Genomic DNA, 14,854 nt, shown 5'->3' with positions numbered 1-14,854 from the left:
CGCGGCTGTGTATAAAGCGGCAGCGCTCGGTGGGCCGTCTGGTATCGTCTTTATTCTGTCGGTACGGTGCTGCGGGCTCGGGGCGGTACGCGCGGAGCGGCACCGAGGGAGGAGTGAGGAGTGAGGGGCCGACATGCTCAACAGCCGCGCTTTATCGTTCCTTCCTCCAGGCGAGACCAGGCCGCGCCCGGCAGAGCGGAGGGGGCGGTGAGGCGGAGCGGGCGGTGAGGCGGAGCGAGGCCTCGGCGGCTCCCCGCGGCGTTCCTTCCGTCAGCACCGCGCTCCCCCGCTCTGCTGCTCCCCGTGGGGACGCCGTGCTGCCTTTCTTCCTTCAGCACAGCACTGCCGATCCGTTGCTCGCTCTTTGGGGCTTTTTGTTGAGCTCTCTATTTTTCTGAAGCAATACGTGCTGCTGGAGGAGCACCCATCTGTCCCGGCAGCACAAAAATTGAGGTTCTCCCCCTACAGTGGCACTTTGGGCCAGCGCTGTCCCCCACCCTTGGCACCACCGTCATCCTTTTGCCACCCCCCCATGGTGACCTGCGCCCCCCCCAGGCGCAGTGACAAAGAGGCGGACGCAGCATTCAGGCCCAGAGCTTTGCTTTTTTTTTTTTTCTTCCCAGCGGGGCCGTTTCCCTCTGCTTCCATCCGCGGTGTCCTCGCTGCCTCCTTTCATCCCTCCAGCAGATCCCACACCGCGGGGTCGGCCGTGTCGCGGGGCCGCCGTCCTTTAGCATCACGAGCAGCCAGCAAGGCAGGGCTGTTCTGCAGCAGGAGGACGCAGAGCTCCCGGTGACCGCGCTCCGCCGCCTGCGTGCGATCCACCGTGGGGATGCCGCCAACACCACGGTAACGGGGACCATCCCATCAGGGGCGGACCGTCCCCTCGCGGCCACCACGCACCTTATGCAGGCTGGTGCGGCCGTCCCCGTCGGCGGCGGCGGGGTCAGCGCCGTGTGCCAGCAGGAGCCGCGCCACGGCCACGTGCCCGCAGTAGCAGGCGCGGTGCAGGGCGGTGGCACCGCCGGGCGTGCGGGCGTTGCAATGAGCACCGCGCTGCAGCAGCAGGCGGCACACCCCCAGGTGCCCGTTGCGGCTGGCGTAGTGCTGCGGGATGGCGGGGAGCGGTGAGCTCAGGGGGCTCGCGGCCTCCCGCTGCCCTCCCGCTGCCCCGCATACCCCGTACCAGGGCGGTGTACCCCGCCAGGTCGGGCTGGCTGGGCTCCCCGCGCCGTTCCAGCAGTTGCAGCACCCGAGCCTCGTCTCCGTCCCGCGCCGCTGCCCAGATCCCTGCGGGCGGCGGGAGGTCAGAGCAGGGTCCGGTGCTCTCAGCTCCCCCCCGCCCCGAGGCGCGCACCCCGCTCGAAGTCCATCTCAGGCAGGCTCTGGTGCACGCTGGGCACCGCCACCCGCGGCGGGCAGCACGGCCCCGGCGGTGAGCGGCGGCCCGCCGCCATCAGCGGGGCATGGAGAGCCGAAGGGAGCCGAGTGGGAACGAGAGGAGCCGAGATCGGCCGAATGGGAACGGGCGGAGTCGAGGGGGAGCCGAAGGGAGCCGAGTCGGAATGAGAGGAACCGAGGAGAATCGAAAGGAGCCGAGGAGAACCAAAGAGAGTCGAAGGGAAACGAAAGGAGTCGAGGGGTAGCCGAAGAGAGCCGAGGAGAATCGAAAGGAGCCGAGGAGCAGCCGAAGGGAGCCGAGTGAGAACGAGAGGAGCCGAAATCGGCCGAATGGGAACGGGCGGAGTCGAGGGGGAGCCGAAGGGAGCCGAGAGAGAACGAAATAAGTCGAAGGGAAACGAAAAGAGCTGAGGGACAGCCGAAGGGAGCTGAGTGGGAACGAAAGGAGTCGAGGAGAATCGAAAGGAGCCGAGGGGAACCAAAGGGAGTCGAAGGGAAACGAAAGGAGTCGAGGGGTAGCCGAAGGGAACCGAGGAGAATCGAAAGGAGCCGAAGGGAACCGAGGAGAATCGAAAGGAGCCGAGGGGAACCGAAAGTAGTCGAGGGGTAGCCGAAGGGAGCCGAGGAGAATCGAAAGGAGCCGAGGGGCAGCTGAAGGGAGCCGAGTCGGAACGAGAGGAACCGAGATCGGCCGAATGGGAACGGGCGGAGTCGAGGGGTAGCCGAAGGGAGCCGAGTGGGAAGGAAGAAAGCCGAGGGGTGGCCGAAGGGAGCCGAGTGGGAACGAGAGGTGCCGAAAGGAGCCGAGGGGCACCCGATCGCCATAGCGCATGCGCACTGCAGCCCCTCCTCACCTCGTGGTGCTGCCCACGCTGCGTGCCCCCCCCCTTCCCCCGGGGATCCCCCGCCCCGCTTCCCACGGCCCCGCCGGGACCCCGAGGCCGCTTCCGCCCTTCCCGTCAGCCCTTCCCCCCCCCCACAAAAAAAACCCACGCACAGCCCGAGGCCATCCCTACCCCCCCCCCCCCCCCCCTTGGGAACGGCGCCGCGAAGCCCTTTTATAGCCCCGAGCGCAGCCCTTTCCGTGAGCTCAGCGCTGGGGGCCGGGGGGGGGGATGTGCATTTTTTTCCTCCTTTTTATTATGAATATAGAAATACCCCACGTGCTTACAGCAAATAAATATATTTCGGTAACAAATAAATTACACTGGGGGGGGGGTTGGGGGTGGGGGAGGCATACAAAAGGGGCAGCGTGCAGGGGGCGGCGGGGGGGGTATGTACAGGGGGGGGGTGGTACAAAAGTTCTCAGGGAGAAAAAACGATGGGAATTGGCCCAAAAAGGGCTCGTGGGGATGGAGGGGGGGGGTAAAGGTTGGGGAGGGGGGAGGTGGGACTTGGGCCATAATGGGGGTCCCCAGAGGGGTCCCAGTGCCCAGGGCTGCGTCCCCACGGCCAGTGCTGGGATGTGGACCCGGGGCAGGTGAGGCTCCCAGGCACAGCCCCGGCACTCAGGGCTGCCCCCGAGGTGCGACGCGGCCCCCAGCGTCCCCAAGACGAGCGACAGACCCCAACTGCAGTCCCTGCAGCCCGCGACAATCCATCCCTGGGCTCAATCCCAAAGCTCAGTTCCCCCAAAGCGGGCGACGTTTCCGGGCGCGGTCCCAATGGCAGTGACATTCCTGGGCTCAGTCCCCCATGGCAGTGACATTCCTGGGCTCCGTCCCCAGCTGCGGTCCCGGACGCGGTACCGAAGGTGGTCGCGGTGCCCAAGGAGGGACGCGGAGCCCAAATCCCGTCGCAGTGTCCCTGAGGTAGGTGCAGCCACGCGTCGGGCGGCTCAGACCGAAGACTCCTCGGGGTTGGAGTCGGGCAGGGGCTGACGCTGCTGCAGCTTTCGGCGCAGCTCCTCGGCCAGCTCGGCGCACGGCGGCCGCTCCTCGGCACCCAAAGCCAGACGGATGTAGCCGTTGGAAGAGGAGCCGCGCAGAGGACCCAGGTGGATGCGGGTGGGAGAATGCAGCGGTTGCCCGGGGATGGCGGCCGGTGGCGAAGCTGCACCGGGCGGGCCGCCGTTACGGCACACGGCGTGACCCGGCACGATCTTGAGCGAGCCATCCGAGCAGTAATAACTGGACGGGTCCCACAGCTTCTCGTCCGAATCCGACGTGGCGCTGGGCACGAAACGCGGGCTGTGCGGCTCCTTGGGCAGCTCGATGGGGTACACCAAGGTGCTCTCGATGGCCTTGGCTCCTTTCCCCAACTCCTCGCGCAGCCTCCTCCAAAGCGACAGCACGGCCAGCAGCAGCACCAAACACGCCGCACCCAGACAAACGGCCACGACCCACGCCAGCCCGGCGCTTTCCAGCGGCGCCCGCGTCTCCTGCGGTGCTCCGGGCAGCACGGCCACCCGGTACGCCTCTCCGCCCAGCCGGGCGCCGCGCTCCTCCGCCACGCAGCGGTACGTGCCGCTGTGCTGCGCCCCGGCGCCCGGCACCACCAGAGCGCGGAGGTGGCCGTCGTGCAGAACCAGCGCCTGTTGGGCCGGCAGAGCGCGACCTTCGAAGGTCCACAGAGCCTGAGCCAGGTTGGAACCCAGGCGGCACGTCAGGACCAGGTCGGTGCCCGCTGCCACCGTCACGTTCTTGGGGGTGATGGCACCTGTGGGGAAGGGATGGAGGCGGGGGTGTCCCCGATGTGCCACCTCCGTGGGGGGAATTGGGGTGTTTCCACTGTGCCACGGATGGATGGAGGTGGGGTTTCCCCACCATGCCGCCTCCCGTGGAGTTTGGGAGTCTCCCATGTGCCATTTCCCGTGGAGGGAGGTGGGGTGTCCCCACCACGTCACCTCCCATGGATGGATGGAGTTGGGTGTCCCCAGCGTGTCACCTCTGTGGAGCTGGGAGTCTCCCATGTGCCATTTCCCATGGATGGAGTTGGGCTGTCCCCTCTACGTCATCTATCATGGAGTTGGGTGCCCCCATGTGCCACCTCCCGTGGAGTTGGGGTGTCCTCCATGTGCCATTTCCCATGGATGGAGTTGGGGTCTCCCCACCATGTCACTTATCATGGAGTTGGGAGTCCCCCATGTGCCATTTCCCATGGATGGAGAAGGGATGTCCCTTCTGTTATCTATCATGGCGTTGGTTTCCCCACCGTGCCATCTCCCATGGACAGAGTTAGGATGTCCCCCACCTTTCCACCTCCTATAGAGTTGGGTGTCCTCACCATGCCACTTCCCATGGAGTTGGCTGCCCCCGTGTGCCACCTCCATGGATGGAGTCGGGCTGTCCCTCCCATGCCACCTCCCACGGATGAAGTCGGGGTCTCCCCACCATGTCACCTATCATGGAGCTGGGTGCCCCTATGTGTCACTTCCCACGGACAGCTGTGTTCCCCCACTGTGCCACCTCCCACCACATCCCCACATCCCCTCTCACCTTGTGCGCCCACCAGCGGCATGGCGCAGGCGCGCGTGTCGGAGCCCAGCACGTCCTGCACCAGGTGAGACCTGCAGGACGAGGAGGAGGAGAAGGAAGAAGAAAAGATGAGGAAGGCTCCGCAGCACAGCGCAGAACCCCAGGGCCACCTCCTTACCCATTGAGGCCATCAGAGCGCACGCAGCGGCTGCCGTTGCGGCTCCACGCGCAGTACGGATCCCGCGCCAGGACGCAGTCAGCACAGGACTGGTAGCGGCCGCAGTCGGCCACGGGCAGCTGGGCCACCTGGAGCCGTGAGCCAGCAAACAGCAGCTTCTGCAGGCACACAGATGGGTGCTGAGGGGACGCCCCTGGGGCTCAGAGCCCAGCGGTGCCACCGCTCTCACCTTCCGCCCCGCCAGCACCAGGCTCTCCACGGGTTGCGCCGGCTCAAAGACCTGCAGCTCCTCCACCAGGTGGACGTGGGAGCCCAAATTCAGCGCCTTGTGCACCCAGCCGTCACCTGCGAGGCAGGGCATGCAGCAAACACCGTCTCCAGCTCAGCACCCAGCTCTGCACCCCTCTCACCGTACCTGTGCCGACAAACAGCACCTCATAGACGGCCCCGTCCAGCCCTGCCACGCGGTCCACCACCAGCTGGGTGAAGTTGGAATCCTTCTTGAGCAGCAGCGGGCGGCCGCGCTGCGGCAGGACGGGCTCATCCATCAGCGGGTGCTTCTTGGCAAAGTTGAGTGTGTTGTCAGGCAATGCCAGCGAGCTGGGGAAGCCGTTCTGCCGGTGCCAGTCGGTGATGCACTGTGGGCAAACAGCACAGTCAGACACCCGTGTCCCCATGGCCCCATTTCCTCATGTCCCCACGGCCCCACATCCCTGTGTCCCAGCGTCTCCACGTCCCCACATCCCCATTTCCCCATGGCCCCGCAGCCTCACATCCCCATGTCCCCATTTCCCCACGTCCCCACATCCCTGTGTCCCATTTCCCCACGTCCCCACATCCCTGTGTCCCAATGTCCCCATGTCCCCATTTCCTCATGTCCCCATGTCCCTACATCCCTGTGTCCCCATGGCCCCACATGCCTGTGTTTTTGTGTCCCCAAGTCCCCACGTCCCCACATCCCCGTGTCCCCATGTCTCCATGTCCCAGTCTCTCAGCATCTTTGTCCCCACATCCCTGTGTCCCAGTGTCTCCATGTCCCCATTTCCTCATGTCCCCACGTCCCTACATCCCTGGGTCCCAGTGTCTCCATGTCCCCACGTCCCCATTTCCCCATGTCCCCACATCCCAGTGTCCCCATGTCCCCATGTTCCTCCATCCCTGTGTCCCCATAGCCCCACATGCCTGTGTTTCTGTGTCCCCACGTCTCCAAGTCCCCATGTCCCCACATCCCTGTATCCCCATGTCTCTATGTCCCAGTCTCTCAGCATCCGTGTCCCCACATCCCTTGTCCCAGTGTCTCCATGTCCCCATTTCCTCATGTCCCCATGTCCCCACATCCCCGTGTCTCCATGTCCCAGTCTCTCAGCATCCCCGTGTCCCCACATCCCCGTGTCCCTGTGTCCCATGTGGTCATTGGGGGCATTTGGAACCATGGAGATGTGGCACTGAATGATGTGGCATTGAGTATAGTGGGCTGGGCTGGGGATTTTCCACATCTCCGTACCCCATACCCCATACCCCATACGCCATACCCCATACCCCATACCCCATATCCCATATCCCATATCCCATATCCCATATCCCATATCCCATATCCCATATCCCATATCTTGTGTCCCCATATCCCCATCTCCAATATCCTCATCTCTCCATCTCCCACACCCTCACATCCCCGTGCCCCATATCCCCAAATCCCACACCCCCCATCACTCACCGCCCCAGGCCGTGGGCTGGGCACCTCATCCGAATACCGACCCCATTTCTGCGCCTGCTCCCGATACTCCTTATAGGGACCCTCAAAAGCCTTCTTCACCTCCAGGATGTGGTAGCGGCACACGGCTGACACGTCCACGTCCCCCCTGCACAGACAGACCCATCAGCGGGGCCCCGAGCCTGGAGACCCCCCCCCAAACACCACACAATGTGTGCTCACCACCGTGCCTGGAACACCCCGAAGAAGGCTGTTTCCTGCCAGCTCACGCCAGGCAGGGTGAACACGGCCTGCAGGCGGTTGAAGTGCAGCTGCTGCTCCGGAGCAGAGCAGAGCAGCCGTGCCTTCAGGAACGTCGTCCATTTCTTCTGCAGCGTGCGGGCGCCGCCGACATCGCCCTGCATGTGAGCAGCACTGAGACCCCGGAATCCCTACAGGGCCACCCCATATCCTACAGACCTCTACAGGACCACCCCATATCCTACAGACCTCTACAGGACCACCCCATATCCTACAGACCTCTATAGGACCACCCCGTATCCTACAGACCTCTGTAGGACCACCCCATATCCTACAGATCCCTATAGGGCCACCCCATACCTCACAGACCTCTATAGGACCACCCCATATCCTACAGATCCCTATAGGGCCACCCCATATCCTACAGATCCCTATAGGGCCACCCGTATCTCAAAAATCCCTATAGGACCACCCCATACCCTACAGATCCCTATAGAGCCACCCCATACCTCACAGACCCCTATAGAGCCACCCCATACCCTACAAATCACTATAGAGCCACCCCATACCCTACAGATCCCTATAGAGCCACCCCATACCTCACAGACCCCTATAGAGCCACCCCATACCCTACAGATCCCTATAGGGCCAACCCATACTTCACAGACCCCTATAGGGCCACCCTATACCCTACAGATCCCTATGGGGCCACCCCGTACTTCACAGAACCCTGTAGAGCCACCCCATACTTCACAGACCCTTATAAGGGCCACCCCATACACTACAGATCCCTATAGGGCCATCCCCTATCTCACAGACCCTATAGGGCCACCCCATACCTTGCACCCACGCTTTGCAGATCCCCACTCCCTATAGGGCCATCCCATACCTCACACACTCCCACTTCCACCCCACACCTCTCAGACCCCTTATAAAACCACCCTGTACCTCACAGACCCCGATCTTCTTATGGGGCCACCCTGTACTTCACAGACCCCCCCCCTGGTGCCACCCCATACCTTGCACCCACACCTTGCAGATCCCCACCCCCTATAGGGCCATCCCACACCTCACAGGCTCCCATCCCCTATAGGACCACCCCACACCTCTCAGACCCCTTATAGGACCACCCTGTACCTCGCAAACCCCCACCCCCTACAGGGCCACCCCATACCTCAAAGACCCTTAAAGGGCCACCCTGTACCTCACAGACCCCCATCTCCTTATAGGACCACCCCTTACCTCACAGACCCCCCCCATGCTGCCACCCCATACCTTGCACCCACACCTTGCAGACCCCTACCCCCTATAGGGCCACCTCCTACCTCACAGACTCCCATCCCCTATAGGACCACCCCACACCTCTCAGACCCCTTATAGGACCACCCCGTACCTCGCAAACCCTCCCCATGCTGCCACCCCATACCTTGCACCCACGCCTTGCAGATCCCCACCCCCTATAGGGCCATCCCACACCTCACAGACTCCCACTTCCTATAGGGCCACCCCATACCTTGCAGACCCCTTAGGGTGCCACCCTGTACCTCACAGACCCCCATCCCCTATAGGGCCACCCCACACCTCTCAGACCCCTTATGGGGCCACCCCGTATCTCACAGATCCCCCCATGGTGCCACCCCACACCTTGCAGACCCCCACCCCCTATAGGGCCATCCCACACCTCACAGACTCCCATCCCCTATAGGACCACCCCACACCTCTCAGACCCCTTATAGGGCCACCCCGTACCTCACAGCCCCCTCCTATGGTGCCACCCCATACCTTGCACACCCGTGCCACCCGTGCCACCACCTGCTCAGCATAGCAGTCGTACTCCACCGCCCTCTCGCTGAAGAAGAAGTAAACTTTGTCGTCGTCCCCGGTGCTGCTGCCTGCACTCTCCTGTATGTAGGCTGAGGCCACAAAGTGGGGCTCTGTGGGGACAGATGGGGACAGTAGGATCGTGCAGGGTGGCCCCATATCCCCGTGTCCCCATAGCCCCACATCCGCGTGTCCTCGTGCCCCCATATCCCTGCGTCCCTCTGTCTCTGTATCCCCGTATCCCCATAACCCCATGTCCTTGTATTCCCATATCCCTGTGTCCCCGTGTCCTCATGTCCCCACATCCCTGCATCCTTGTGTCCCTGTGCCTCCACGTCCCCATAACTCCACGTCCCTATATACCAAGTCCCCATATGCCTGTGTCCCCATATCCCTGCATCCCTGTGTCCTTGTGCCCCCATATCCCCGTATTTCCATATCCCTGTGCCCCCATGTCTCCATGCCCCCGTATCTCCATGTTTCCATGTCCCCATATCCCCCCACCCCCATATCCCCATGCCCCTATATCCCCCCATCCCCATTTCCTTGTGTCCCCATATCCCCATGTCCCCATATCCCCAATTTCCATGTTCCCATATCCCCATATCCCCCCATCCCCATGCCCTTGTGTCCCCATATCCCCATACCCCCGTATTTCTATGTCCCCATGCCCCCATATCCCCCCATGCCCCTATATCCCCCCAGCCCCATTTCCTTGTGTCCCCATATTCCCATATTTCCATGTTCCCATGTCCCCATATCCCCACATCCCCATTTCCTTGTGCCCCCTATCCCCATGCCCCCATGTTTCCATGTCCCCATGCCCCCATATTTCCACATCTCCATACCTCCCCATCCCCATGCCCTTGTATCCCCATATCCCCATGCCCCCATATCCCCGTATTTCCATGTTCCCACGTCCCCATATCCCCCCATCCCCCCATCCCCATGTCCTTGTGTCCCCATATCCCCATGCCCCCATATCCCCATATTTCTATGTCCCCATATCCCCATATGCCCTCATCCCCGTGCCCTTGTGTCCTCATATTCCCATATGACCATATCCCCATCTTTCCATGTTCCCATATCCCCATATCCCCCCATCCTCATTTCCTTGTGCCCTATATCCCCCTATCCCCATGCCCCCATGTTTCCACGTCCCCATGCCCCCATATTTCCACATCCCCATACCTCCCCATCCCCATGCCCTTGTGTCCCCATATCCCCATATCCCCATATTTCCATATCCCCATGCCCCCATATCCCCGTATTTCCATGTTCCCACGTCCCAATATCCCCCATCCCCATGCCCTTGTGTCCCCATATCCCCTTATTTCCATATCCCCATGTTCCCATGTCCCCATATTTCCATATTCCCATGCCTCCATATGCCCATATTTCCATGCCCCCATATCCCATATGCCCTCATCCCCATGCCCTTGTGTCCCCATATCTCCATATCCCCATATCCCCATGCCCCCATATCCCCGTATTTCTATGTTCCCATGTCCCCATATCCCCCATCCCCATGCCCTTGTGTCCCCATATCCCCATATTTCCACATCCCCATGTTCCCATGTCCCTTGCCCCCATATCCCCGTATTTCCATGCCCCCATATCCCCATATGCCCTCATCCCCACGCCCTTGTGTCCCCATATCCCCATATTCCCATATCCCCATGCCCCCATATCCCCATATCTCCATTTCCCCATGCTCCCATATCCCCCTGCCCCCACATCCCATATTCCCCCCCTGCCCCAGCACCGTTCAGCCATGAGGTCAGGTACTCAGTCTTCATGGAGTAGTGTGGCCCCAGGTTTCTCAGGATGACGGGCTCAGTGCCCAGGAAGTTGTTGAAGGTGGCAGAGTACAGCTCTCCATCTGTAGGGTCGGGATGAGGCCGTTGGGGGCAGCCATAGGGCCGGGCTGCCCAGCCTTGATGTCACCCAGGGGACAGCAGTGTCACCTACCCACAATGAGGCCGGTGTGGCCCTTGGTGGGGTCGTAGGGACATTTGCCCTTTCCGTCCTCAAAAGCCACGTGGTCCAGGGTGAAACCAGACAGCTCCTGTAGGGCACAGTGTGGGTCAGACCCACAGCCCGGCCCACCCCACACCCAGACAACCCCGGGATGGGGACACCCTTGGGTAACCCTCCAGGGGATGGGGACAGCTCTGTGTGATGCTCCTGGGGCCAGGGACAGCCCTAAATGGGTCCATGGACACCCCCAAATGACGTTTCTGGTGATGGGGACACCCCAAATGGGTAGGTGGACACCCCCAGATGTCCCTCCTGGGAACAGGGACACCCCCAAATGATGCTCCCGGGGATGGGGATACCCCTAAAGGGCACAGGGACACCCCCAGATGTCCCTCCTGGGCTCAGAGAGACCCCCAAATGCTGCTCATGGGGATGGGGACACCCCAAATGGGCACGTAGATACCCTCAGATGTCCTTCCTGGGAATAGGGACACCCCCAAATGATGCTCCTGGGGATGGGGATACCCCAAAAGGGCACAGGGACACCCCCAGATGTCTTGCCTGGGAACAGGGACACCCCCAAATGATGCTACTGGGGCCAGGGACACCCCTGTATGATGTTCATGGGGTCAAGGACCCCCCCCAAATGATGCTCATGGGGATGGGGACACTGCTGGATGATGCTCATGGGAAAGGGACGCCCCCAAATGATGGTCCTTAGGGATGGGGATACCCCAAAAGGGCACGTGGACACCCCTACGTGTCCCTCCTGGGCACAGGGACACCCCCAAATGATGCTCCTGGGAATGGGGATACCCCAAAAAGGCACAGGGACACCCCCAAATGATGCTCCTGGGGATGAGGACACCCCCAAATGATGCTCCAAAGGACATGACCGCCCCCCAGCTGATGCTCTTGGGATCAGGGACACCCCCAAACGACATTCCAAGGGACAGGGACACCCCCACGTGGGCACCTGGACACCCCCAGATGTCCCTCCTGGGCGCAGGGACGCCGTGTGCCATATGCTGGGGTTTTGGGGGGGGGTTTGGGGAGGGGGCTGCACTCACAATGTAGGCACACTTGGGCTGGAAGGCGTAGGTGCCGCAGGCATACAGGTGGGAGCTGTTGTAGCTCTGCAGGAAGCGCACGTAGTTGAAGCAGTCGGTCTTGGGGGGGGGAAGCAGAAAAGATGTGGTCAGTCGAGGTGGGGCAGAAAAGGGGGGCACCCCACATCCCCTATAGCTCCCACAGCACCCCCAAACCCACACCTGGTTGTTTTTGCCCTTCTGGATGCACTCTGCTTTCTTTTCCACCGGGGCTTCCCAGGAGATCTGAAGGCAAGGAAGGGAGGAGGGGCAAAAGCGAGGTGGAAAAAAAAGGGGGTGAGGCAAAAGCTCGACCCCAAAGCGTGTGTCCCCCCCACAGCCCCCCCACGGTGTGGGTCTCACCGCCGCTTTCAGCTCCACGGTGCCGGCGCTGAGGGCAAAGACAGCCTCACGGGCACCCACGTAGAGCAGAGCTTCGGCCTCATCCAGAGTCAGCGTGACATAATGGGAGACCCCCCCCCGCGAGAAGCGCCGCGCCGCGTCCCGCAGCTCTGCAATGAGGAGGGGGGGGACACACACATAACAACACACAAAGTGGGGACATCGGCGTCACGCCACCCACTGTCTCAGCTCTGAGCCCCCCGGGTGGGTGCTGCTGGCACCTCGGGGCTGGGCTGAACCAACCCCCCCCCCCCAAAAAAAAAAAAACACAAAGGGAGCTTTGTGGTTGTGGTGGTGCTGGGAACACTGAGGCCTTTGGTGGGACCCTGAGCCGCCCCCCCGCCACCCACCCCCAGTGGTAAAAAGGGCCCATTGAGAGCAGTGCCCGGGGAAGGAGATGGGGGTGTTGGGGTGGGAATGGGGCGTGGGCAGAGCACTGGGATGGGGGCGCAGTGTGGGGACAGGGTATGGCACGGGGGGGGGCATGGGGACATAGGGCACAGTGTGGGGATGGGGGGGCATGGGGATGTAGGGCACAGTGTGGGGACGGGGGGGCCATGGGAACATAAGGCACAGTGTGGGGATGGGGATGGGGGGGGACATGGGGACATAGGGCACAATGTGGGGATGGAGGGGAACATGGGGATGTAGGGCACAGTGTGGGGACAGGGGGGGACATAGGGTTGGTCATAGGACACAGTGTGGGGATGGGGGGGCATGGGGATGTAGGGCACAGTGTGGGGATGGGGGGGACATAGGGTCATAGAACACAGTGTGGGGATGGGGGGCCATGGGAACATAAGGCACAGTGTGAGGATGGGGATGGGGGGGGACATGGGGACGTAGGGCACAGTGTGGGGATGGGGGGAACATGGGGATGTAGGGCACTGTAGGGATGGGGGGGGCATGGGGACGTAGGGCACAGTGTGGGGAGGGGGGGGCATGGGGATGTAGGGCACAGTGTGGGGATGGGGGGAGACATGGGCATGGCACAGGGGAGGATGTGGGGATGTAGGGCACGGTGTGGGGAAAAGAGGGGCATGGGGACATAGGGCACAGTGTGGGGATGGGGGGGACATGGGCATGGCACAGGGGGGGACATGGGGCAGTGTGGGGACTGGGGTCTTGGGGCACAGGCACAGTATGGGGTTAAGGGACAGGGGTGTTGGGGCACAGCATGGGTCAGGGGACGTGGCACAGGGGTAGGGGTCTGGGGTCTGGCACAGGGACACTGTGGGGACACAAGTATGGGACGTGGGGCACAGCGTGGGGACACTGGTGCCCAGGAAAGGGTCGGGGGTCTTGGGAAGGGGTGTGGCACAGGAACAGGGGATGTGGGGGGTGGGAATGGGGGGGGGGGAGCAGTGCCACCACGTGGGGATGAGGAGCAGCAGGGTGGCACAGGGGACCCCGAGGGCTGGGGGTCTCAAAGATGGGGACAGGGGGGGTGGGACAAAAGGTACCCGGCCGGGGGGGGCACGGTACTCACCCGCATAGGGGACGGTTTTTCGGGGCACAGCACTCCATGAGGACCCCGGGGTGGTGCTGGGGACCAGCGGCAGCAGCCAGGCGATGGCCAGCAGCAGGAGGGGGGCCATGGCATCGAGGGGGGGGGGGAAGGGGGGGCGGCCTGGGGACAATAGGGACAGTTGGGGGGGAGGGGGTGAGGGGGAGGTCGCCCAATCCTAGTCAGGGCTATGGGGCGTCACCCACGGGCGGCGTCACGCGGGTGGTGCGGGCACAAGGCAGGCATTGAGGGCTGGGTGTCACGAGGGGGGGGGCACGGGGATGTGGGGGGGGGGACATCATTCCAAGCCTCTGTGTGCACTATAGGGCTGCAGAGCCATAGCAGCCCCCATAGCGGACACCCCCTGCTTGTTTTGGGGTGCCCCATATCCAAGGCAGCTTTGGGGAGGGGTGAAGCCATCGTTGCCATCCCCCCCCCCACAAAGTTCCATCCCTGTAGTCACTCCCCCCACCCTGACGCAGCCCGGTGGGTCCGGGGGGGGCCATGCAGGAGGAAATGGGCCCTTCCTCTTCCTCCCCACCCCTGGAATGGCCTCGGTGCCCCCCCCTGCGGGCTCAGTGCCCTGGGGGTGCCCTGCTGCCCCCCGCCCAATGGGGCAGGATGCGGCTGGGAATTGTTCTGCGGGGGGGTTGGGGGGGAAGCAGGAAATGGGGGGGGGCTGGGAAGGGTTTCCGGGAGGTGGGGGGGGCTGGGAAGGGGCCCCCCGCAGGCGTGGGAAATGGGGGATGCCCCGGATGGGGCAGCATCACTATGGGGTGCTGTGGGTACGGGTTGGGAGGGGGGGGGGGGGACAGGATGCCATGGATGTGGGGATAAGTGGGGGGGGGGTCAGGGTGGCACAGCTGGGGTGCAACAGGCGTGGGGAGGGCAGGGCAGGCTTAGATCTGGTGCTAAGAGTGGGGTCAGGGTGCCAGGGGCACGGACCCACAGCCGGGTGTGGGGTCAGGGCGCCGTGGGCACATATGGGGCAGCGTGGGCACGGATCTGACCCCAAGTGTAGGGTCAGGGTGCCAGGGGCACGGACCCACGGGCAGGAGTGGGGTCAGGGTGCCACAAACAGGATGCAGCACGGGGGGGTCATGGGTGTGG

General features: G+C 62.9%; 2 protein-coding genes across 2 annotated transcripts; both read right to left on the bottom strand.

Moving 5' to 3' along the window:
- Nucleotides 1–583: 583 nt before the first annotated feature.
- Nucleotides 584–2,199, bottom strand: ANKRD39 (ankyrin repeat domain 39). The gene is made up of 4 exons (XM_090125485.1): nt 1,358–2,199; nt 1,187–1,290; nt 904–1,107; nt 584–810 (listed from the first exon to the last, which is right to left on the bottom strand). Exons 1-4 carry the CDS (start codon nt 1,455–1,457, stop codon nt 673–675), a joined length of 546 nt encoding a protein of 181 aa, XP_089981611.1. The 5' UTR covers nt 1,458–2,199; the 3' UTR covers nt 584–672.
- A 490-nt stretch (nt 2,200–2,689) lies between these two features.
- On the bottom strand, nt 2,690–13,867 carry SEMA4C (semaphorin 4C). The gene is made up of 14 exons (XM_031610424.2): nt 13,727–13,867; nt 12,199–12,347; nt 12,019–12,081; nt 11,818–11,916; nt 10,739–10,835; nt 10,533–10,649; nt 8,729–8,880; nt 6,929–7,104; nt 6,710–6,854; nt 5,411–5,633; nt 5,225–5,340; nt 4,996–5,153; nt 4,839–4,909; nt 2,690–4,059 (listed from the first exon to the last, which is right to left on the bottom strand). Exons 1-14 carry the CDS (start codon nt 13,833–13,835, stop codon nt 3,239–3,241), a joined length of 2,496 nt encoding a protein of 831 aa, XP_031466284.2. The 5' UTR covers nt 13,836–13,867; the 3' UTR covers nt 2,690–3,238.
- Between the last annotated feature and the right edge of the window lie 987 nt (nt 13,868–14,854).

The sequence above is a fragment of the Phasianus colchicus genome, chromosome 27 (genome assembly GCF_987193195.1).
Source record: "Phasianus colchicus chromosome 27, bPhaCol1.hap1.1, whole genome shotgun sequence".
NCBI lineage: Eukaryota > Metazoa > Chordata > Aves > Galliformes > Phasianidae > Phasianus > Phasianus colchicus.
Note: the sequence above shows the minus strand (reverse complement) of the source record. Positions and strands in the feature narration are given on the sequence as shown.

Bases quoted from the DNA above. Each gene is read 5' to 3' on its own strand.
- ANKRD39 (XM_090125485.1), bottom strand. From the start codon at position 1,457: ATGGCGGCGGGCCGCCGCTCACCGCCGGGGCCGTGCTGCCCGCCGCGG. The intron at 1,291-1,357 runs GTGCGCGCCTCG...CGCCGCCCGCAG, and splicing joins TGAGATGGACTTCGAGCGGG to GGATCTGGGCAGCGGCGCGG. The intron at 1,108-1,186 runs GTACGGGGTATG...GCCATCCCGCAG, and splicing joins TGGCGGGGTACACCGCCCTG to CACTACGCCAGCCGCAACGG.
- SEMA4C (XM_031610424.2), bottom strand. From the start codon at position 13,835: ATGGCCCCCCTCCTGCTGCTGGCCATCGCCTGGCTGCTGCCGCTGGTC. The intron at 12,082-12,198 runs GTGAGACCCACA...CCTTGCCTTCAG, and splicing joins CCGTGGAGCTGAAAGCGGCG to ATCTCCTGGGAAGCCCCGGT. The intron at 10,650-10,738 runs GTAGGTGACACT...CCGACCCTACAG, and splicing joins CCACACCGGCCTCATTGTGG to ATGGAGAGCTGTACTCTGCC.